Source organism: Pongo abelii, chromosome 21 (genome assembly GCF_028885655.2).
Source record: "Pongo abelii isolate AG06213 chromosome 21, NHGRI_mPonAbe1-v2.0_pri, whole genome shotgun sequence".
Classification (NCBI taxonomy): Eukaryota; Metazoa; Chordata; class Mammalia; order Primates; family Hominidae; genus Pongo; species Pongo abelii.
In genome coordinates, this window is record NC_072006.2 from 53,367,103 (window position 1) to 53,392,148 (window position 25,046).

The window sequence follows — 25,046 nt, forward strand, 5'->3', positions numbered from 1 at the left end:
CCGCCCTTTCCTCTCCATCACGGCGCTGATTGGCTGCGCGGCCGCCTCTCCGCTCGGGAAGGCCGCTCCTTATTGGTCGCGCTCGCGTGTCCATTCTCTGCGACGGGGGCTACCAGCCGCGCGAGCTGGGTGTGCGGCGGCGAGGCCTGCCCGGGCGGGGACTGCGGGCGCGTGGAGTTGCGGCTGCCGCGCGTCGCCCCTTGCCCTAACTCTAGTGAAGCCCCCGAACTCATCCTTCTCTAACCTCTGTACTTGAATCCTTGACTGTAAAACGGGCATCGTGATCTCACTTTGCTGAATTGTTTGTGAGAATTCTAGTCTGTACACCCGGGACATAGAAATCCCCTGTAACGAGGGGGTTCCCTCATTTTGGGAGAAACTCTGTGTTGTGGTGGTTCGGAGCATAGACTTTGGAATTAGATCGCCTGGGTTCATTCCAGACGTAGCCTCTCTTTAGGGGTGTAACTTGAGGCTGGGCACCTTATCTCACTGAGCCTCCATTTCCTTAGCTGCAAAATGGGATTAATAACAGAATCTACCTCGTAAAGTGGCTTTGAGGATGCGCTGAGTTATTTACCGTGGTTTAACAAAGGTTCCCTGGGAGCTGACGGTTGTTTATTCATCTCTCCCACCCATCTTTCTCCTTAGCCAGTGTGGCTTTCTGTTTCTTCCATATTCCAGGCTTATTCCGATTTAAAATTATTTGCACGTGCCTTTTGTTTGCTGGGGAAGTACCAACATCATTTTTGCAAGGCAGGCCCCCTCTCCCAAGTTTCCCTATCCTTAGGCCTCCCCTAACCAACCTCTTCCTTTGTTTTCTTTTTCTTTTTTTTTTTTTGAGAGAAAGAAAGTCTCGCTCTGCCTCCCAGGCTGGAGTGCAGTGGCGCGATCTCGACTCACTGCAACCTCCGCCTCCCGGATTCAAGCGATTCTCCTGCCTCAGCCTCCCGAATAGCTGAGACTACAGGTACGCGCCACCACACCCGGCTAATTTTTGTATTTTTATTAGAGACGGGGTTTCATCATGTTGATCAGGCTGCCTAATCAACCTCTCTAGGACCTTTCTCCCATGGCTCTCCATCAACATCACCTGGTTTTAGTTACTTCATAGCATTTACTAACAATTACTTATTGCTTACTTGTTTGTTATCTTTCTCAACTGCTAGAATGTAAGCTGTTTGAGAGCAAGGACCTTGTCTGTGTTGCTTACTTCTCTCTGCCTGGTGGGTGCCATCCCACCTGTGCTTGCCACGTGGTAGATGCACAAGTATTCTTCCTTGGAGACACAGAAGGGGACCCTTTAGTCTTGGATTCCACCAGTTGCTCTTTTTCTCCTCACCTTGGGCCCACATAGTCAGATCTTTGGCCTTTCTTTGTGTGTGTCTCTTTTTTTTTTTTTTTTGGCATGCTTTCAGAGGATCCTAATGGACCTAGTCTCTCCCCTCCTACAACCCTTTATCTTCCACTTCTTACCATCAGTGCAAGGGAAGTCTCTCTCCCCTTCTGATTACTTCTGCTGGTTGGGGTCTGGGACAGGATTGGATGGATGCAAGAGCAGTGCCCTAGTTTTGGAATTAATTTGTTTCTTTATTCATTTAATAACTTTATTGAGCAGCCACTTAATGTCTGGGAATATAGTGAAAAAACAAAAATGGACAAGGTCCCTTCCCTTGAGGACCATGTATTCTTGTGGGTGAAAGAAAAAACATTAGATAATTTCAGATAGTGACAGAATTATGTGACAGGTGAAGAAGGCTTTTCTGAAGAGGTGACATTTGGGTAGAGACCAGCCATTAAAAGGTGAGCGGCAGAAATTCCAGGTAGAGGGAATAGAAGGCTCAAGGCTCAAGGACAGGAACCGGCTTGGAATATTGAAATATTTAAGGAATATCTTAGGTTCCTAGAGTGTTATGTGAAGAAGGGAGAAGTATCCAGGACCTGGATCATAGAAGGCTTTGTAGGCAATGTAAAGAGTTTGGATTTGATTCTAAGTGCTATGTTCCTATGGTTAGAAAGCAGAGGGTAGGTTGAGGTGTTGGGATATGTTCTTCATATGTGGGTGCCAGATAGTTTTCATTCATTGGATCTTTCCCTCTTCCCAAATGTAAGGCCTCAGGAATGGTTCTCTAATGTGTTGAGGACATATCTAAGAAAAAGGCAGACATCTTGGATCAGCTTATGTCACAGATGTCTGTGAGATGGCTTTGGAAAGCAAAGCTTTTATTCCAGAAATCTCCACCTGTAACTGAGGGCCTGTGGGAAGATGCTAGACTTAGGTCTGGCCATTCATTCAAGAAGAAGAACTTGGAAATTTAGATATCTGTCATAACTGATTTATTGTGATGCTTTTTTAAATTTTTTAATTGTGTATTGGTAGAGATTTCCAAAGATAGTTCCGTGGAGAAAGAAAAGTATCACCCCCTCATTTAAAGGTGATAAAAATGAATTCTTCTCTTCTCCCTCCCTTTTTTTTTTTTTTGAGACACCATCTCACTGTGTTGCCTGGGCTGACCCGGGCTCAGTCTATCCGCCTACCTCAGCCTCCCAAGTAGCTAGGACTACAGGCGTGCACTACCACACTCAACTAACTTTTATATTTTTTTTGTAGAGATGGGGTTTCAGAACCATGTTGCCCAGGTTGGTCTCAAACTCCTGGACTCAACCAATCTGCTTACCTTGGCCTCCCAAAGAGCTGGGATTACAGGCATGAGCCACCCTACCTGACCAAAATGAATTTTTTGTTTCTAGTTTGAGTCATTTTTAGATCAGTAACACTTTTTGCATTTATATATTGCTAATATTTCAGAGTGTCAAAGTACCTTTACTTGTGGTCGCGTAAGATAATTAGAGCTTGATCTTGTTGATAATTATGAATACCTGTAAAATGTTCTCTAAAAGTCCCTGATTTCTCTTATTTTCTCAAATCAAGGATAAGCTTAGAATTCGGTTTTATAGACTGTATCTGCAAGGCGATATAAAAAGGATTTGTTGACAAATAGTTCCTTGAAGAATATTCCCAGAGAATAAACTTTGAAAGGCCAAGGTGGGCGGATCACTTGAGCTCAGGAGTTCCAGACCAGCCTGGGCAACATGGGAACGCCGTCTACAGAAACAACACAAAAATTAGCCAGGTGTGGTGGTGTGTGCCTGTAGTCCTAGCTACTTGGGAGGTTGAAGTAGGAGGATGGCTTGAGCCCAGGAGGCAAGGTTTCAGTGGGCCAGAATTATACCACTGCATTTCTCCAGCCTAAGTAACAGACCCAGACCCTGTCTCAAAAAAGAATATTAAGATTCTGGGATCTATGTAGTATTTTAACTTTGAGGGATTATAACATGCATATTTATATAACCCCTCACTTTTTTTAAAACTTAAAAATAGTCCTACCCTAGCATCTCAACTTCATCATTTTAGGTTTCATTCTATTATGTGGTTTTGTTTATTTTTATTTTATTTTATTTTATTTTATTTTATTTTATTTTATTTTTGGAGACAGGGTTTCACTCAGTCACCCAGACTGGACTGCAGTGGCAAGACCTCAGCTTATTGCAGCCTAGACCTCCCGGGCTCAAGCAGTCCTCCTGCCTCAACTTCCCTAGTAGCTAGGACCACAGGAGGGTATCACCAAGCCCAGCTAATTTTTTTTTTTTGTTTTTTTGAGATGGAGTTTCACTTTTGTTGCCCAGGCTAGAGCTAGAGTGCAATGGTGCAATCTTGGCTTATTGAAACCTCTGCCTCCCGGGTTCAAGCAGTTCTCCTGTCTCAGCCTCCTGAGTAGCTGAGATTACAGGTGCATGCCACCACGCCCGGCTAATTTTTTTTTTTTTTTTTTGTATTTTTAGTAGAGACGGGGTTTCATCACATTGGTCAGGCTGGTCTCGAACTCCTGACCTCAGGTGATCTGCCTGCCTCGGCCTCCCAAAGTGCTGGGATTACAGACGTGAGCCACCGCTCCTGGCCTGAGCCCAGCTAATTTTTTAAATTTTTTGTAGAGACAGAATCTCACTATTGTTGCCAAGTCTGGTCTTGAACGGTCCTTGGGGTCAAGCGATCGTCCCATCTCCACCTCCCAAAGTGCTGGGATTACAGAAGTGAGCCACCTTGCTCAGCCTGTTGTGGTTTTAGAATCTAAAAGGTGGTGTGCACCTCTTTCTGTTTGACACAGTCAACCAACCAAAATAAAAATGAAGAATAATATTTTTGATGGAAACATCAAAGGTATCTAGCTTTTTAAAATAGTACAACAAATATATAATGGGTGCTCATCACTATTGTCAGGCTCTAGGGAGAGAGCAGTGAACAAAGCACAAAGTCCCTACTAACAATGGAGTTTATAATCTAGTGAAGAGAGAAACACAGTAAATGACAAAAGAAATTAACATGCCTGATAAAATTTACTTGGAAAATAGTAGAGTAAGGGCATGGAGAGTAACTGAGGTGAACGCTCTTTTAGATAGGATGGTGCAGCAAGGCATCTCTGAAAAAAAGATGACATTTGGAAAGAGTCCTTCCAGGCCGGGCATGGTGGCTCATGCCTGTAATCCCAGCACTTTGGGAGGCAGAGGCGGGCAGATCACCTGAGGTCAAGAGTTTGAGATTAGCCTGGCCAACACGGTGAAACTGCATCTCTACTGTAAGTACAAAACTCAGCTGGGCGTGGTGGCACGCACCTGTAGTCCCAGCTACTTGGGAGGTTGAGGCAGGAGAATTGCTTGAACCTGGGAGGCGGGGGCTGCAGTGAGTGAGAATGAAGTGGGCAGTGCGAACCTTGTAGCTTTCCATGGGCAGAGCTCTGCAGGCAGAGGGAACGGTAAGTACAGAACCCTGAAACAAAAGTAAAATCACTGGCATGTTTGAACAGGTAATACAGGATAAATCTTACCTTTTTTCAGAGACAGAGTCTCACTCTGTTGCCCAGATTAGAATGCAATGGCATGATCATAGCTCACTGCAGCCTTAAAATTCTGGGCTTAACCAGTCCTTCTGCCTCAGCCTCCAGAGCAGCTGAGACTACAAGTGCTCGCCACCATGCCTGACTAATTTTTTTTATTTATTGTAGAGACAGGGTCTCACTATGTTGCCCACGCTGGTCTTGAAATCCTAGCCTCAAGTGATCCTTCCGCCTCGGCCTTCCAAAGCGCTGGGATTACAGGCATGAGCCATTCTGCCAGGCCAGAACAAATCTAAAAATTCACTTTCTTGAAGTACTTTTGAATAAACAAATTTAATTGTGGCAGTTAAGTTGGTCATTTGTTCATCTGACATTCATGCAACTGAGTTCCCACATTATGTTGGGGCTGCTAATGATTGATCTGAAGGAATAGTCTCCAGTCTTGACTGGAAACTCATGTTTTGCTGGGTAACTGACATGTTGTGACTTGTACTTTAGTTCTTACAACAAATGCTTACTAAATATGTACTGTGTGCCAGGTAATGCTGAAGATCCTGAGCATACAGACAAAAGTCTCTGCCCTCAGGAGCTTGCAGTCTAGTGTGTGTATGAGACGACAAAGAAGTTGAAGATTATTTCAAATGAGGGTAATTGCTAACACAGTAAAACAAGGATGATGTAGATGGTAATCGTAGAAGGCCTTTTTGAAGAGTTGACAGTGGTCTGAGTGCTGAATGGTGTCCATTATCAAATTAGAGGATGAGCATTATTATGGTCAGGGAGAACTCTTGTGGCCAATTTGTAGAACAGAAGGCTTTTGTGCCTCGAATGTAGCAAGAGCCAGGAGGAGGTAGGAGATGAGGTCAATAGATACCAGATTGCTTAGACTCTGCTGTGGTAAGGGATTTGGTTGTGGTGGTGGTGGTGGTTGTTTTGGAGATAGGGTCTCACTCCCATTGCCCAGTCTGTAGTGCAGTGGCCTGATCACAACTCACAGCATTCTCAACTTGCTGGATCTACAGGTGTGTGCCATCACACCTGGCTAATTTTTTGTATATTTAGTAGAGACAGGGTCTTGCTGTGTTAGCCTAGGCTGGTCTCAAGCCAGCTGAAGCAATCCATCTGGCTTGGCCTCCCAAAATGCTGGGCTAACAGGTGTCAGCCACCACACCTGGCCAGGAGTTTGAGTGTTTAATACAAGTAATTATGAGGAGTTTCAGTTGAGAAATATACAAATGCTAGAGAAACATAATGAAGAAAGTGAAATGCAGATTTATTAAGAAGTGTATTTAAAAATCAAGAAAGTAAGCCCTGTGTGGTGGCATATGCCTGTAGTCCCAGCTATTCCAGAGGCTGAGGCAGGAGGATTGCTTGAGCTCAGGAGTTAGAATCCAATCTGGACAATACAATGAGACCCGCTGTCTCTTTAAAAAAAAAAAAAAAAAAAGACAAAATAGATCTGTAAATCTCCCCTTGCACCCTCCCCGCCCGAGTTGCTAACAATCTGCCTTGCATGAATCCCCAAAGGTAGAATAAATTTGCATATGGCAAAGAAAGGCCAATTTCCTTTAACTCAGATACACTGATGTTAATGATTTAACTTGACACAGCAAACTAGCTTTTTTTTTTTTTTTTTTGAGACTGAGTTTCTCTCTTGTTGCCCAGGCTGGAGTGCAATGGCGCAATCTCGCCTCATTGCAACCTCTGCCTCCCGGGTTCAAGCAATTCTCCTGCCTCAGCCTCCCAAGTAGCTGGGATTACAGGCATGTGCTACCATGCACGGCTAATTTTTAGTAGAGACGGGGTTTCACCGTGTTGTCCAGGCTGGTCTCAAACTCCTGACCTCAGGTAATCTGCCCCTCTCAGCATCCCAGAGTGGTGGGATTATAGGTGTGAGCCACCACACCTGGCCCAAACTTTCATGATTTCATAACCGATCCACCATTTCAACACAGAAAAAAGGAATAGGAAAATAAATGTATTAAATCATTGCTTTCCAAAGTGTGTTCTATTGAAAAGGGGTTCTATAGCCAAATAATGGGAGAGACTGGGCAATCCTCCCACCTCAGCCTCCCAAGTAGCTAGGACTACAGGGCCACACCACCACGCCCAGCTAGTTTTTTGTATTTTTAGTAGAGATGGGGTTTTGCCATGTTGCTCAGGCAAGTCTTGAACTCCTGGGTTCAAGCGGTCCGTCTGCCTCAGCCTCCCACCAGTGGAGACTCTGGATTAATTGATGTAAACCGGTAACTTTGTGAGTTTAAAGTGCTTTGTATTGTGAATCTCCAAAGTGGGGCAGGATATAATGTGTAGCATTTTCCAAATTTGTGATATAAAAAACCCTAAAGAGTATAGCCTCTCAATAGATTGTATGTGTGGTTTAATGGGACTTGATTTTCACACCTATAGAGTGGTACACCTGGATTAGAGGGAGTGATTAGGTAGGTGGTGGGATCTACTCAGTCAGTCAGAACATTAGCTTCCTGTGATAAACACATTTTCTAATTAAGGGGAAGGACTGCAGCATGTAGAATACAGATAATTCTCTTTAGAAGGTTGGGGTTTCTGGCTGTTGGGGAGTGCCCTGCATAAGCACAGCATTAGATAATATTTTCTTATTTTCTGGCTCCCCGCCGCTCAGTTGTCCCCTGGCTGCCCTCTTTTCACATCAGCCTTTCTATTGTGTTGTGAGTGCTTTCACTCTTGGTCAGCCGTCTGTCATTTCCACCTAAGAGGCAGCCTTGGGTAATAGAAAGAGAGTAGACCTATGGAGTTAGACTGATTTAAATCTGATCTTTATTTATTTATTAACCATATATGACTTAGTCAACCTGAGTGCCCTTCTTTGTATGTAAAATCATTGTGTGGAATAAATGATATGAAGCCTGTGAAAACATCTAGCATCGTGTGCCTGGTTCATACATGTGACTCTTCCCCCATTCTGCAAACCATTACCAGCCCAAAGGTCCTCTACTCCACTTTCATTACATTTTTACCCACTTAAGAAAACCTTCATGGCTTCCCCATACATTAAATCATGGCACTCTTCAGCCAAGTATGGAGGAACCTATATGATCTGGTCTTGATCTCCTAGTCCACTATTCTCTCTTCCCATCTCTGTTACTTTGCTCTCACAATTCATTTTGGCAGATGCGCCCTCATCCTACTTTGCCTATTCAGATATACATATTTTTCAAGGTTCGGCTCAAGGCTCAGGCTCTGGGAAACTCTTGGATGGCCGCATAACCCCGTGACTCCCTTCTTAACTTTCTAACATTTAAGGTGCTGTCTTTGTGATTCATTTGGCACTTCAGAGGACAAATGTTTCAGAATTTGGGATTTTTTTTGGATGCATGTACTGTGGATTACACAACATCCCCAGTGGGGCTTGGGATAGCACCCTGTAATCAAACGTATTGATATTTCTTTAGTGAAACAAATTTGCATACTACGTGAGATAAATCTATGTTGATAGCCTCAGGCAGTTCAGGCTGGTTTTGCTGCCAAGTGAGTTTGCCACAAACTTGTTAAAAAACAAACTTTTAAGTTTTTTGATTTTTGGATTTCATCACTTTAGTAAAGGGTATATAGGCCTGTACTTGGCATTTCAGTTGTGTCTTGTCTTCCGAACTATTACAGAAGCTCCTTCTAGGACAGGAACTTGATTGCATATTGTCATAGACATTTTAAAAATAAACGGGTCCCGGTGTGGTGGCTCATGCCTGTAATCCCAGTGTCTTGGGATGCTGAGGCAGGAAAATTGCTTGAGGTCAGGAGTTCAAGACCAGCCTGCACAATACGGTGATACTCCATCTCTACAAAAAATACAAAAATTAGCCAGGCATGGTTGATTGTGCCTGTAGTCCCAGCTACTCAAGAGGCTGAGGTGGGAGGTTGGGGCTTGAGCCCTGGAGGTTGAGGCTGTGGTGAGCTATGATCATGCCCCTGCAGTCCAGCCTGGGCCACAGAGCAAGACTCTGTCTGAAAAAATAATAAAATTTTTAAAATTCCTGACTGTAAATGTATAATAGATATGTGATTGTAAGATTAGAAAAGTATGAAGAGAATAAAACTCTCCTTATATCTATCACTTAGATGTTATCACTGTTCTACATTTTGGAGTGTGTTTTTTGTTTTCTTCTATATGTGAAGTTTTTTTTTTGCATAATTTGAATTATGATATCCTTGAACTTTTTCCACTGACCTTTTTTTACATTTTACAAAAATTGTGTGTTTAATTTTTTTCTTCTTTTTCATAGAAGCCTCTGGTTAATTTGGTGCATGATTTCCCTGAAAGGGCTCCACTTTCCCATCTACATGTGGCTATATATCTAAAAGCTGCCTAATGGGATCTAAGCATAAGTGGAGTTTTCTAAAATCGCTTTTTTTTTTTTTTTTTTTTTTTTTGAGACAGAGTCTCACTCTGAGGCTGGAGTGCAGTGGCACAATCTTGGTTCACTGCAGCTACTGCCTCCAGTTTCAAGTGATTCTCCTGCCTCAGCCACCCAAGTAACTGGGATTACAGGTGCATGCCACCACGCCCGGCTGATTTTGTATTTTTAGTAGAGACAGGATTCACCATGTTGGCCAGGCTGGTCTCAAACTCCTGACCTCAGGTGATCCACCCCCTCAGCCTCCCAAAGTGCTGGGATTACAGGCGTGAGCCACTGCGCCCGGCCTAAAATAGCTTTATTGAAGTACAATTTATGTACTATAAGATTTATCCATTTTAAGTGAACTATTTGGGAAATGTTAGTAAATTTATGTAGGTTATGCATGTGTCACCACAGTCCAATTTTAGAATACTCTGTCACCCCCAAAAAGTTCCCTCAGTTTGCACCTAATTTTATCATCTCACCAACAAGTTGGAGACCATAAAGCTCAATTGATAAGATTCCCAGGATTTGTGGTCTGTTGGTAATCATGCACATCTGACACTTGTACTCTGTGTATGTGCTGTTTCTGTGTGTTTTTTTCATTTTCCTTTTAATTGGGTGGGTTCAGACTCTTTTTTTTTTTGCCATTTTTAATTGACAAAATTGTATATATTTGTAGTATGCATGTTTTGAAATATGTATATATTGTATAATGGCTAAATCAAGCTAATTAACATATAACTTCACACTTCACACGCTTTGTTTGTGTGTGTGTGTGTGTGTGTGTGGTGAAAGCACTTAAAATATACCCAGTAATTTTCAAGTGTACAATACATTATTGTAGTCACTTTGTTGTACAATAAATCTCTTGAACTGTGTATTTCTTAGCCTATGTTGTTACTAGTTAAATCGACGTAGGCCGTTTAGTTAGCTTACAATTTGTGGGCTGGGCACGGTGGCTCACGCCTGTAATCTTAGCACACTGGGAGGCCAAGGCAGGAGGATCACTTGAGTCCAGGAGTTTGAGACCAGCCTGGGCACCATTGTGAGACCCTGTCTCTACAAAAATTTTTTTTTAATTTGTCATCTGTTAGATGTGAAGTTTTTTGGTCAGTTATAAGCATATTCTGTGATTTAGTTTTGTTTAAGCTTTAAATATGAAAACTTCTAGAATCATAATCTTAGCTGTCATCTTCTGAACTCTAGATTTATCTCCCTAGATGCAAATTCTTAGCACATTGTTTGTAGTATTTGCGATTACATGTTGTACATGAAGGAATTTCTTGTTTCTTTAATCTCAGAACTTTATGTGGGATATTTATTTGCTGTTTAAAATTTTAATTTCTCATTGTGGGGCTTTTTTTTTTTTAAGACAGGTCTTGCTCCGTCACCCAAGTTGGAGTGCAGTGGCACCATCTCAGCTCACTGCAACCTCTGCCCCCAGGCTCAAGACATCTTCCCACCTCAGCCTTCCGAGTAGCTGGGACTGAAGGCACCCACTACCATGCCTGGCTAATTTTTTGGGTTGGTTGGTTTGTTTGTTTTGAGACGGAGTTTTGCTCTTATCGCCCAGGCTGCAGTGCTATGGTGCAATCTGAGCTCACTGAAACCTTTGCCTCCCGGGTTCAAGCGATTCTCCTGCCTCAGCCTCCCAAGTAGCTGAGATTACAGGTCCTGCCACCATGTCCAGCTAATTTTTGTATTTTTAGTAGAGACGGGATTTTACCATGTTGACCAGGCTGGTCTCAAATTCTTGACCTCAGGTGATCCGCCTGCCTCAGCCTCCCAAAGTGCTGGGATTACAGGCATGAGCCACCATCCCCGGCTTCAATTTTTTTGTAGTTTTGGTAGAGACGGGGTCTCGCCCTGTTGACAGGCTGGTCTCTAACTCCTGAGCTCAAGCAATTCACCCACCTCAGCCTCCCAAAGTGTCGGGATTTGCAGGCCTGAGCCACTGTGCCCGGGCTCCTTATGGGGCTTCTTTAATAAGTTCCTCCAGTGATTTTTTTTTTCTTAACCTTTATTAGCCCTTTCCCATAGTATTAAATCCTATAAACTTCTTGGTGACTTCGAGCAGTCCTTCAGCTTTTTTTTCTATGACTACCTTTTTGAAATTTTGGGATTTTTTTTCATCTCCCTTATCACAAAATTGTCTCACTATTGTTTTGGGGGAAAAAGGCACATCTCATTTGCTGGACTCTTGTCTCAGAGTCAGGTTTACTGCCCATATAAAAAACAACAGATGGATGACTTTCAGAGAGAAAGACCCATAATATAAATGGATTTTTTAAAATGTAAATCACTTTTTCCGCAAGTGACCAGTTACCCAAACTTCATTTTATATTTTAGATCCTATAGCAATGGAACTCAGCGATGCAAATTTGCAAACACTAACAGAATATTTAAAGAAAACGCTTGATCCTGATCCTGCCATCCGACGTCCAGGTAAAGAAAATAAACGTTTTTTGGTTGATTAATTCCTTCAGGACAGGTGAGAGAAACCTATATATTATCTGCCTCCTTATAAACATATTTAAAAAAAGATTCATACTTGGGTTCTCAAGCATAGTTTATAAGTGTTACAGCTGCTATACCATGGTGTGTTGTTTCTTTTTTGAGTAAAATAGCTTTTATTTGGCATCTTCTGGGATTAAAAAGTACTAGTTTAGGGATAAAAAGTACTGACATGCTTTGTCTTTGACCTTTTCCAAAATACCCACTTAAAACATGCCTGCTTTAGGCCGGATGTGGTGGCTTACACCTGTAATCCCAGAACTTTGGGAGGCCGAGGCGGGCGGATCACGAGGTCAGGAGATGGAGACCATCCTGGCTAACATGGTGAAACCCCGTCTCTACTAAAAATACAAAAAATTAGCCGGGCGTGGTGGTGGGCGCCTGTGGTCCCAGCTACTCAGGAGGCCGAGTTAGGAGAATGGCATGAACCCCAGAGGCAGAGCTTGCAGTGAGCCGAGATTGCGCCACTGCACTACAGCCTGGGCGACAGAGCAAGACTCCATCTCAAAAAAAACCAAGTAATCAGTTACTGTCTCTTAATTTTCCGTTGGGTTTGATTTAACTAATATATTTTAAGACCTAGAGCTTTTTTTTTTCCTTCCTGAATCTGACCAGATTCCATTAAAAACTTAGAATTAAAATTTTGAACTCAGGTGTTCACAGGACTCAGATGTTAAGTTAAATGAGGGAGATAGGCCAAGTGGAGACTGGTAATATCAGGAGAATACATGCCCTGATTAAGTGGCAAGTACTTTTTGGAACTAGCTAATTTTGGGGATTCAGACTAGTTTTGCAAGATCAGATTTCCAGTTTTGCTTGAAAAATAAGGATATTTATATGAAGTGCTCTCATTTTTAAATGTTAGCAAGTAACTTCAAAAGATTTTGGGGCCAGGCGTGGTGGCTCACGCTTGTAATCCCAGCACTTTGGGAGGCCAAGGTGGGTGGATCACGAGGTCAGGAGATCAAGACAATCCTGGCTAATATGGTGAAACCCCGTCTCTACTAAAAAATACAAAAACTTAGCCGGGCATGGTGGCACACACCTGTAGTCCCAGCTACTCGAGAGGCTGAGGCAGGAGAATTGCTTGAACCCAGGAGGCGGAGGTTGCAGTGAGTTGAGATCGTGCCACTGCACTCCAGCCTGGGTGACAGAGTGAGACGTAGTCCCAAAAAATATATATATATTTTGAAACACAGCCAGGGATGGTGGTCACGCCTTTAATCCCATTAATTTGGGAGGCCAAGGCAGGAAGATCACTTGAGTCCAGGAGTTCGAGACCAGCCTGGGCAACATAGCAAGACCCTGTCTCTACAAAAAATTTAAAAATTAGCCAAGTGTGGTGATGTGTGCCTGTAGTCCTAGCAACTGGGGAGGCTGAGACAAAAGCTTCACTTATACCCAAGAGGTTGGAGCTGCAGTGAGTTATGATCATGTCAGTGCACTCTAGCCTGGATGACAGAGGGAAATCTTATCTTAAAAAAAAAAAAAAAAAAAAGCCAGGTGCATTTGCTCGCGCCTGTAATCCCAGCATTTTGGGAAGCCAAGGCAGGCGGATCACGAGGTCAAGAGATCTAGACCATCCTGGCCAATGTGGTGAAACCCTGTCTCTACTAAAAATACAAAAATTAGCTGGGCGTGGTGGTGCACGGCTGTAGTCCCAGGTACTTGGGAGGCTGAGGCAGGAGAATTGCTTGAATCCAGGAAGCGGAGGTTGCAGTTAACCGAGGCCACTGCACTCCAGCCTGGTGACAGAGCAAGACTCTGTCTCAAAAGAAAAAAAAAATTGGCCAGGCACATTTGCTCATGCCTGTAATCCCAGCACTTTGGGAGGCCCAGGAGGGCAGATCACCTGAGGTCAGGAGTTTGAGACCACCCTGGCCAACATGGTGAAACCCTGTCTTTACTAAAAATACAAAAATTAGCCGGGCATGGTAGCATGCGCCTGTAATCCCAGCTACTTGGGAGGCTGAGGCGCAAGAATCGCTTGAACTCAGGAGGCGGAGGTTGCAGTGAGCCAAGATCGCCCAACTGCACTCCAGCCTAGGTGACAGAGTGAGACTTCATCTCAAAAAAAAAAAAAAAAAAATTGATATACAGTGCAAGCCAAACTACTTCTGGGCCAGATATATCTTGTGAGCAGTCAGTTATTGATCCTTGATATGGGCCATATTAAAATGCTCTTAACCTGTTTCTTCAAAACTTACCAATGTGCATGCTCATAGAGGATGTTGGAAGGGTTCCATGAGGAAGAGAATGTGTGTTATATATTACGTATGATGACTAGAATCATGAACATGTTAATGCATCTACCCTATTCTAGAAAAGTCTTTGTGATTTCTGAGAGGGAAAATTAGTTTATTAGTGTGTAAAGAAGTAATGTGTTCCTGGATAAAGGGAAGTTAATGGCTCTAATCTTTAATCTTCTTAGACTTTCAAAGAAAGCCATTGCCAACGCTATTAAAAAATTTTTTTTTTTTTTTTTTTTTTGGAGATGGAGTCTCTCTCTGTTGCCCGGGCTAGAGTGCAGTGGCACCATCTCGGCTCACTACAAGCTCTGCCTCCCGGGTCCACGCCATTCTCCTGCCTCAGCCTCCCGAGTAGCTGGGACTACAGGCGCCCGCCACCACACTCGCCTAATTTTTTTGTATTTTTAGTAGAGACAGGGTTTCACTGTGTTAGCCAGGATGGTCTCCATCTCCTGACCTTGTGATCCACCCACCTCAGCCTCCAAAAGTACTGGGATTACAGGCATGAGTCACCGTGCCCAGTGGAAAAATTATTATTATTTATTTATTTATTTATTTTTGAGACGGACTTTCACTCTCTTGTCCAGGCTGGAGTGCAGTGGCGCCATCTCGGCTCACTGCAAGCTCCGCCTCCCGGGTTCACGCCATTCTTGTGCCTCAGCCTCCCGAGTAGCTAGGACTACAGGCGCCCGCCACCACACCCGGCTAATTTTTTGTATTTTTAGTAGAGACGGGGGTTCACCATGTTAGCCAGGATGGTCTCGATCTCCTGACCTCGTGAACCACTCGTCTCAGCCTCCCATAGTGCTGGGATTACAGGCGTGAGCCACCACACCCGGCCAATTTTTTTTTTTAATAATGTGTGAGGCAAGGGTTCTGTTGCTTTATGAATTCAGGACAGAGTATAAAAATAATCTGGTATTTCTGGGAAGTTACGAACATAGCATTTCTCAGGGATCGAGACTGACTGACTAGACTGACTCAACTAGACCTTTTGAGACTCCTTGAGTGCGCAGAAACATATGCATATGAATATTGTGGTAAGTTGAAAGAAATGAACAGAAAGGAACAGACTCAAACTCACTTCCTGGATAGTGATTACAATTTAGGAAAGAGACTTGGCAATTTATATGGGCTTTTCCTCAAATCATGGATGTAGTGTGTTGCCCTGTACAAAATGCTGGCTACTAAGTGGAGGAAACAAATTGTTCTGTACTCATATAAAACCATAGTATGTCCCCTCCTGAAAAACATTTTTCAGTTTAACAGTCCTCATCCTTTAAGAAAGACATGATAAGCACAAAGCAAGGAGAGTTTGAAAATATCAGTGAAACTCTTGGGACTCAATCAGAAAGAGGGAAGGTGTTAAATGATACATGAAATTAATTTTTCAAAAAATATTGGAATCTTGGGTGTTGCCCTATGAAGCCAAAGGTAGAAAAAAATTAAGAGAAATGCTGTACTGCCATCACATGTGATCATTAACCTAGGAAATTTATCCCAGAATGTAATCTCGGTTGAAAATATATTGGTAAATTTTTTGGATAAATTCATTGCTGGTATTAAGAAATTTTTAGGTTTTGTTTTTAGTTCGACAAAAGAAAGCTTAGGGCTGGTAAGGTAGAATAAGGACTGCACTAAAACTTTTTCAGTAGTGAAGCCTAGCTGTGTGATCTTGAACAAGTTACTTAACCTTAGTGCCTTGGTTTTTTAAATACATTTAATTTCATTATAAAATGAAATTATATAATTTCATATATATATATGTAAATCGCTGGACCCATATGGCTAATAATAATACATTAGGGTGAATTGACTCATTTGCTCTTCATCACTAGCCTATAAAAGAAATATTACTACTAATAGTACTAAGAGTACTTCTTTCTGAAATAAGACGTGGGTATATGAAGTCTTGAAGTCACTTAATCTGTCTGGGAAGCAGCTTCTCTTGCAGATGAGATGATCATCCAATTAGGCCACTTTATAGGTTTGTGAGAATCATGTGAGTTAATTGATGGTAAAGTGATTTGAAAACTGAAGCATTATATAAGTTTAATGTAACATATATAATCCACTTAATAGATAAGAAAAGTGAGGCCCTGTAGACCCACAAATAACCTAATATTTTCTCTTTTTTTGATATATATATTTTTATATATATATTTGATATATATAAGGTGGAAAGATTTTTATCTTAGTCTTCTAACATGAAAATTCTTTTACAGCTGAGAAATTTCTTGAATCTGTGGAAGGAAATCAGAATTATCCACTGTTGCTTTTGACATTACTGGAGAAGTCCCAGGATAATGTTATCAAAGTATGTGCTTCAGTAACATTCAAAAACTATATTAAAAGGAACTGGAGAATTGTAAGTAGTTTGTGAATACATAATTTAATACCCTGTATGTTTATAAGGTTTATATAAGCTGTATTCTTCAAAGATAAGGCACGTGCTTGTAGTCCCAACTACTCTGGAGGCTGAGGCGAAAAGATCACTTGAGTCCAGGAGTTCAAGGCTGCAGTGAGCTATGATTGCACCACTGTACTCTAGCCTTTTAGTGACAGAATGAGACCTTGTCTCAAAAAAAAGGATTCAGATATGGATCAAAGATAAAATTAAACAGGACCCTTTTCCAAAGCTTCTGTTATTTCATTTGAATTTATATAAATTTGTCCAGTTTCATACCTCAGGTTGCTAGGGAGTGAGACTTGGTCTTAATCTCCATTATGTTTGGAATTTACGCTTTACTCACCGCCTACTGAAGAGACATTGTGGGAAGACAGTCTGAATAAATGAAGTGATTTCTGATGTTGGAAAAATAAAGTGGAGAAGAAATGAGATACATAGAACATTTGCAGAATGCAAAATAATTTAGATTTCAAATTTTTGATATGGTATTTTGCCCTGTGTCTTGTGGGATATGTATATATATACTAATTTTGAGATTAAACCTATTTTACAACAGGTTTAATGGTTAGTAAATTATAAATTAAGAAACAGGCATTTTTTTTCCTTAGCTTAGGACAGTGGTTCTCAACTAGGGGCAGTTTGGCTCACCAGGGGACATTTGGCAGTATATTTGGAGACATCATAGCTGGAGGATTGCTACTGGAATCTAGTGGGTAGAGGCCAGAGATGCTGCTAAGCATCCTACAATGCACAAGATAGCTTTCCACAACAAAGAATTATCTGAGCCAAAATGTCAGTGATGCTAAGGTTGAGAAGGCCTGGCTCAGGATAGAGAAAAAGATGAGGCTTTTCTATAGTGATAGCAGTTATGATGTTAAAAAGTATTAGCAGTTGACAAAAATCATCAGTTTATCTAAAACATCAACTTTAAACTGCTCAAAAACTTCTTAGAGTCTTACTTTTTTTCTCATTCCATAAAAGAGAGAATAAATATTGTTTTAAGCCTGTATGATTTCTCAAGTATCACCATGAGTGGTAAAGAAATCTTAGAGGCCGGGCTTGGTGGCCCGTGCCTGTAATTTCAGCACTTTGGGAGGCTGAGGTGGGTGGATTGCTTGAGCTCAGCAATTCAAGACCAGCTTGGGCAATAAAGTGAGGCCCTATCTTTACAAAAAATAAAAAAATTAGCGAGGCATATGGTGGTGCACGCCTGTAGTCCCAGCCATTAGGGAGGCTGAGATGAGGGGATCGCTTGTGCCTGGGATGCAGAGGTTGCAATGAACTGAGATGGTGCCACTGCACTTCAGCTTGGGCAACAGTGCCAGACACTGTCTTTTAAATCTCAGAATGTTTAAAAGTCCATCTCTACTGGTAGACATGCCAGCCCTCTCCCGCTGTTTTGATTTGTAAAACTAGTGATTCTTACAGAATCTCTTTGGGTGATATAATCTAGGATGCATTCTAACTAGTAATGGTCAAGAAATTTTCATGGAGGGCTGGGTATGGTGGCTCACGCCTGTAATCCCAGCACTTTAGGAGGCTCAGATGGGAGGATTGCTTGAAGCCAGGAGTTGGAGAAACCAGCCGGGACAACAAAGTGAGACCCCCTTCTCTACAAAAAAATTTAAAATTAGCCAGGTGTGGTTGTGTGTGGTGTGCATCTGTGGTCCTTGGGAGGCTGCAGTGGGAGGGATTGTCTGAGTCTGGGAGGTGAAGGCTACAGTGAGCCAAGGTTATATGCTACACTCCAGCCTGGGTGACAGATGGAAACCCAGTCTCAAAAGAATAAAAAAAATTGGAAAGATTTTTGTTCTAAAGTGAGAGTTAAATTGAAGCTTTTGAGGATGTGTACGGATTAAGTAGCATATATCTATAAAGATTTTAATTATGTGTCCTGATTAGTTTACATATAAAATGCAATTTTTTTTTTTTTTTTTTTTTTTTTTTTTTGAGACGGAGTCTTGCTCTGTCACCCAGGCTGTAATGCAGTGGTGCAATCTTGGCTCATTGCAGCCTCTGCCTCTCAGGTTCAAATGATTCTCCTGCCTCAGCCTCCTGAGTAGCTAGTGTTACAGGTGCCCACCACAACGTCCAGCTAATTTTGTATTTTCAGTAGAAATGGTTTCACAATGTTGGCTAGGCTGGTCTCAAACTCCTGACCTTGAGTGAGCCATCGCACCTGGCTTAAAATGGAAATTTTTTTTTTTTTTTTTTTTAAGACAGAGTCACTCTTGTTGCCCAGGCTGGAGTGCAGTGGCACCATCTCATCTCCCTGCAACCTCCGCCTCCCGGGTTCAAGCAATTCTCCTGCTTCAGCCTCCCGAGTAACTGGGATAACTGGGATTAAAGGTGCCTGCCACCATGTCCGGCTAATTTTTGTATGTTTAGTAGAGACATGGTTTCACCATGTTGGCCAGGCTGGTCTCAAACTCTTGACCTCAGGTGATCCACCTGCCTTGGCCTCTCAAAGTGCTGGGATTACAGGCGTGAGCCACTGCGCCCAGCCTAAAACAGAAATTCTTAATTGGCATCAAGGAGTAAGGGAAGTTCACTGATTTGTATGTAAAATATTTGCATTTGGGAGGGAATGTACATTTTTCTGGGAAAAGGATTCACACTGTCATATTGAAGGAATCTGTGACCCATTCATGTAGAGGGAAACTAAAGAAAGACCAAACCTTCCTCTATTTGTTTTCTTAGAAAATTAGTAAATAAAAAAACAGTCATGTTTTACCTAAAATCATGTGGACATGAATGTGGATTTTGTGTTACTTCGTCAGTTACTGCTTTGCTTTTAGGTTGAAGATGAACCAAACAAAATTTGTGAAGCCGATCGAGTGGCCATTAAAGCCAACATAGTGCACTTGATGCTTAGCAGCCCAGAGCAAATTCAGAAGCAGGTAATGTCGCTCTGCTTTTTAGATGGGCTCCTCTGTAAAGCTCTGATCTAATTAATCTTTTCCTCTCCTAGTTAAGTGATGCAATTAGCATTATTGGCAGAGAAGATTTTCCACAGAAATGGCCTGACTTGCTGACAGAAATGGTGAATCGCTTTCAGAGTGGAGATTTCCATGTTATTAATGGAGTCCTCCGTACAGCACATTCATTATTTAAAAGGTATTGATGCATAGATTCATGTTTTTAAAATACTTTTTTAAAGTTTTATTTGCTCGTGTAAACAGTTATGTTTTTGTGACTGTTGTCATTCCTTTGAATCTGATCATCTTGGAATGAGAGCAGAAGTTTCTCTATTGTGTTTGTTTTTTCTCAACTAGGATGTTTATTTCATATTGCTCTATTACCTATGAAATACTTAGTCTTGATAAACTGCTTGATTCCTTTAAAAAGAAAACTGGCTGGGCACGGTGGCTCACACCTGTAATCCTAGCACTTTAGGAGGGCAAAGTGGGCGGATCACCTGAGGTCAGGAGTTCGAGACCAGCCTGGCCAACATGGTAAAACCTCGTCTCTACTAAAAATACAAAAAAAACTAGCCAGGCGTGGTGGTATGTGCCTGTCATCCCAGCTACTCAGGAGGCTGAGACAGGAGAATCACTTGAGCCTGGGGGTGGAGGCTCTGCAGTGAGCCGAGATCGAACCACTGCACTCCAGCCTGGACGACAGAGTGAGACTCCGTCTCAAAAAAAAAAAAAAAAAACAAGAATTCCCTTTGAATTTCGGAAACTATTCATAGATGTCCAATCAGCATCTCTCCTTGAAGACCTAAAGTGAGTAAATAAAAAAAACTTGTAAATTTATCTGTTTTACCTTAATTTTCTAGATACCGTCATGAATTTAAGTCAAACGAGTTATGGACTGAAATTAAACTTGTTCTGGATGCCTTTGCTTTGCCTTTGACTAATCTTTTTAAGGTATGGAATGCATTTTGGTGATATTTTTAAATTAATATTTTAAATTGCTTTAATGTTTGTATACATGTTAAGAGAATGCTTTGAAAGCTTATTTGATAGATAATGTTTAGAGCATTTCTTTTGAAAAATTTCAAACCTACACAGAAATAGAGATGCTGTAGTGAACTGCCATCTGTTATTACAGAACTTTAATGGTTAGCAACGTTTTATTTTCTCTGTTCCCTTTCTTAGGAATATTATAAAAGCAAATCCCAAGCATCATATCATTTCACCCAAGTATTTGAGTATGTCTCTCTAAAGGAAGAAATACGTATTTTTATTTGACTGTTTGGAGTTTAATTAATTTATATATTTATACATTATTTTACAGTTTACAGGATACTTTCCTGAATGTGTTCTTGGCATTTGTGAGAATCCTATAAGATTTAAAGAAATATATATATACTTTTTTTCTTTTTTCTTTTTTAAAGGCAGGGTCTCACCCTCATTGCCCAGGCTGGAGTGCAGTGGGGCATGATTATAGCTCACTGCAGCCTCAACTACCCAAGCTCAGGTGATTCTCCCAGCTCAGCATTCCAAGTAGCTGGGACTACAGGTGCACACTACCATGCCTGGCTGCTTTTTCTCTCTCTTTTTTTTTTTTTTTTTTTTTTTTTTGAGATGGAGTTTCGCTCTTGCTTACTGCAACCTCTGCCTCCCTGGTTCAAGCAATTCTCCAAGTATGCTGGGATTACAGCCTGTGCCACTGGGCCTGGCCAGTAAAACCTGTTAATTGCATTTAGAATAATAAAGAATTGGAAACAACCTAAATACCAAGTGGCAGATGAATTGTTTAATAAGAGCATATAAAGATAGTTTTGTGTAATATATTTTTATGTATGCACAGACTGGGAAGACGTAGTTCAGAATATTAACATTGGACTTTTTAGTGCCATTATGAACAATTCAAAAATACATACTTTAACTTATTTTTCACAATCTCTTAAGTGACTGTATTATTTAAAAGCCAAGGCTGGGCATGGTGGCTCACGCCTGTAATCCCAGCACTTTGAGAGGCCGAGGCAGGAGGATCACGAGGTCAGGAGATCGAGACCACCCTGGCTAACGTGGTGAAACCCCGTCTCTACTAAAAATACAAAAAAAAGAAAATTAGCCGGGCGTGGTGGCAGGCTCCTGTAGTCCCAGCTACTTGGAAGGCTGAGGCAGGAGAATGGCCTGAACCCAGGAGGCGGAGCTTGCAGTGAGCCGAGACTGTGCCACTGCGCTCTAGCCTGGGTGACAGAGCGAGACTCTGTCTCAAAAAAATAAATGAATAAATAAAATATGAATAGTCTCAGCTTAGTGCAAGGCTATTTCACTAAGATCAGCATGCTGGGTTTACGATGCACTACAACCATGTTGCTAAATTCCTTTCCAAGGCCACTATTGAACTCTGCAGTACCCATGCAAATGATGCCTCTGCCCTGAGGATTCTGTTTTCTTCCCTGATCCTGATCTCAAAATTGTTCTATAGTTTAAACTTTCAGGTAAGTTCATTTGATTTCTTGCTTTTGGTTCTTACTCTTTGATTTTAAATAGAGTTTTCTTTCTGTTTGATAAAGACTTTTTTGCCAGTATTGATTTTTCTGAAAGAAAAGGTTTTTTCTGACTCCCCCTATTTATCTATAGTGTTCTGTTTTACAGTAGTTTCTACAGATGCTAATGAGATGTTTCATGGAAAAAAGCAGTATTCTCTTATATCTAGTAGGTTAGCAAAACCCCACATCCTAACTCACTCTTGGAGAGTCACCCTGTACACTGTTTTACTGGTGGCATTAAGAAGCTAGATTTCTGAGGCCTTCCTCTTTCATTCATTTATATGGGTAACATTTGGGGAATCATGTTTTGGTTAGGGGTTGCTGTCCAGTTTACACAAAAGGACTTTTATTGGAAGCCATATGAGGGAGACAAAAGGCTTGAAGTACCAGACTTTGAAAGGGGTAAGAACTAGTAGTATTTCAGAGGAAACATAGCCACAGGGCTATAGCAGGGAATGCCTAGTTACCCTGTTGCTACTGAGATAGTGGCCTCCAATCATTCTTTCTGTTCTTAATCATTAATTCAAGATTCAGGACCAAGAAAGGGGTGTTAATTGGTACAAATTGTTGCTATACTGTGATGCAAGGAGGACCTAGCCCATTCATTGTTTGTAGCCAGTACCTGGACTTACCTTCACAACATGAATAAACTCGTAGTGGTAGGGAAAGCATTCCCCAAAAGGAAATTGGGTTGTTTTAGCTAGAACAGGAGATGAACAGCCCAAAAGGACATGTCCCATATCAGTGTTCAGCTGGATAGCAGTTTGAGAAGTTCTTACTTAAATGAGTACTACTGTTTTTGCTTACACCTTTTGAATTCTGAGAAGTCAGGTTTAATGAAGCTCTTGATAACTTGTCCAGCAGGGAGACCAAGGAAAGAGGCGTAATCTACCCTCAGAGGGCTTGTACCCTCATTAAGAAGGCAGTACTATGCCACAAGAAATCAGTAACTATAAGACAATTAGTTTGTCTGCCTTGGTGGTCATCTTACAATAAACGTAGTTCAGAAAAGAAAGGGGATATATTAGTATGCACTGAGCTTGAGCTTTGTAAGGAAAGTCTTCATATAGTCTTAGCTGAACCTTGAAGGAAGATTTAGATTAGGACGAGAACTAGAGGTGGCATCATTTATAGCATACAAACAGAGGCAGAAGTCAGAATGCTTTATGCAGCTGCCAGATGTAGCTGGAGCAGAGAATTCTTGTCAGAATAGGTAATGCTCGGGCTGTGAAGCCTATGTATAAAATGTTTTGTCCACGTGGTGAGGGAACTTACAAAAGTAGTGTTCTTAATATTTTAATCAAAAGTTTCAAGTCAGTGTTTATTCTGTAGGATCTTCCTGAATTTTTTGAAGATAATATGGAAACTTGGATGAATAATTTTCATACTCTCTTAACATTGGATAATAAGCTTTTACAAACTGATGTAAGTATTTAAAATGTTGCCTGAGTGGTCTTTTTCTTTCATTAAGAGTTATTTGGCTACAATCTGGAAACCTGTTTACTCTTGCATTGTTAAAAGATAAAATTTCAATACTGTAATAATATTTGATTCTATTTGATGTTACATGTTTGGTGTGTGTAATATACAGAATTACTCTTAGCATGGGTCTGGCTTAAGCCATAGTATACAGATAAGGCTGTTTCATTACATTATTGAAAGTAAGTCTTTAAAGTAGTGACATTGTGGATATTTCATGAAATAAAATTATTTTTCATTGAAGATACTAAGAAAACTTAAAACTCTATAATGGTAGCCCCTTTTTAAAAATCATCTGGCTAGGCATGGTGGTTCACACCTGTAATCCCAGCACTTTGGGCGACCAAGGTGGGAGGGTCCCTTGAGCCCAGGAGTTCAAGAGCAGCCTGGGCAGTGTAAGGAGACCCCCATCTCTACAAAAAAATAAAAATAAAATTAGCCAGACGTGTTGGCTCATGCTAATGGTCACAGCTACTCAGAAGGCTTAGTTGTGAGGATCCCTTGACCTTGAGCCCAGGAGGGCAAGGCTGCAATGGGCTGTGACCATGCCACTGCACTCCAGCCTGGGAGACAGAGGAAGACCTTGTCTCAAAAAAAGAAAAAATTATCCACAGCTCAAGAAAGAGAGAAAATGGTAAAAGATTGTAATTTGTAAAGATTTCTGATATGAGTTTTATATTGTGTACTTTTAAACATATAACACTTATTCTGTGCTACTCATTTGTTAATATATTTATGACCTTCTTTCCGAAGAGACAAAAGACAAAATATTAAAAATATTTCAATACCAAATAAACTAAAAATTAGAATTGGTGATTCAAATCAGGTTTTAAGAGTGGGGTACAGAAAGAAATTGTTACTATTGTTGTACAACAGATTTTGTCTCAAGAGTTTGACTATATTAATAGGAACTTTAAAAGATGTAGCTCTCATAAAATAATTATTTCAGTCCAATGGGAGGGAAAAACACTCCTTCAGAAAACAAAACTTTTCTTCACACAAAACTCACAAGGAAATTTTTTGGATAGAATTCTTACAAGGACCTTTTTGCCAGTTAACTGTGTGCTACCTTGTGTCGTCTTACATCCCTATTTATGCCTTGAGTAATCAGTGTGAGGGAGTTTTGGTTTTGGCTTTGGTTTTTGTTCTCGCTCTGATGTCTTCCCCTGTCTCACTCTGTCACCAAGGCTGGAGTGCAGTGGCATGATCATGGCTTACTGCAGCTTCGACCTCCCTGGGCTCAAGTGATCCTCCCACCTCAGCCTCCCAAGTAGCAGGGACTATGGGTGTGCACCACCATGCCCAGCTGATTTTTTTTATTTTAGGGGCTTGCTGTGTTGCTCAGGCTAGACTCAAAACTCTGGGCTTGGCTGGGCACAGTGACCCACGCCTGTAATCCCAGCACTTTGGGAGGCCAAGGCCATCCTGGCTATCCTGGCTAACACGGTGAAACCCCGTCTCTACTAAAAAAAAAAAAAAAAAAAAAAAAATTAGCCAGGTGTGATGGCGGGCGCCTGTAGTCCCAGCTACTCGGGAGGCTGAGGCAGGAGAATGACATGAACCCAGGAGGCAGAGCTTGCAGTGAGCTGAGATTGCGCCACTGCACTCCAGCCTGGGCAACAGAGCTAGACTCCGTCTCAAAAAACAAACAAACAAAAAAACCACTCCTGACCTCAAGCC

The 25,046-nt window shown here is 41.5% G+C and overlaps 1 protein-coding gene across 3 annotated transcripts in view; it reads left to right on the forward strand.

Annotated features, from left to right (window-relative positions):
• CSE1L (chromosome segregation 1 like) overlaps window positions 1–25,046 on the forward strand; it is a 50,390-nt gene that overhangs the window by 426 nt on the left and 24,918 nt on the right. The window contains exons 2-9 of one of the 3 annotated variants that reach the window (XM_024238516.3): window positions 842–967; window positions 11,615–11,710; window positions 16,254–16,396; window positions 19,237–19,338; window positions 19,410–19,555; window positions 20,220–20,310; window positions 21,729–21,836; window positions 23,220–23,312. In XM_024238516.3, the coding sequence (XP_024094284.2) occupies window positions 11,626–11,710; window positions 16,254–16,396; window positions 19,237–19,338; window positions 19,410–19,555; window positions 20,220–20,310; window positions 21,729–21,836; window positions 23,220–23,312 (768 nt within the window). In that variant the 5' untranslated portion in view covers window positions 842–967; window positions 11,615–11,625. 3 annotated transcript variants of the gene reach the window in all.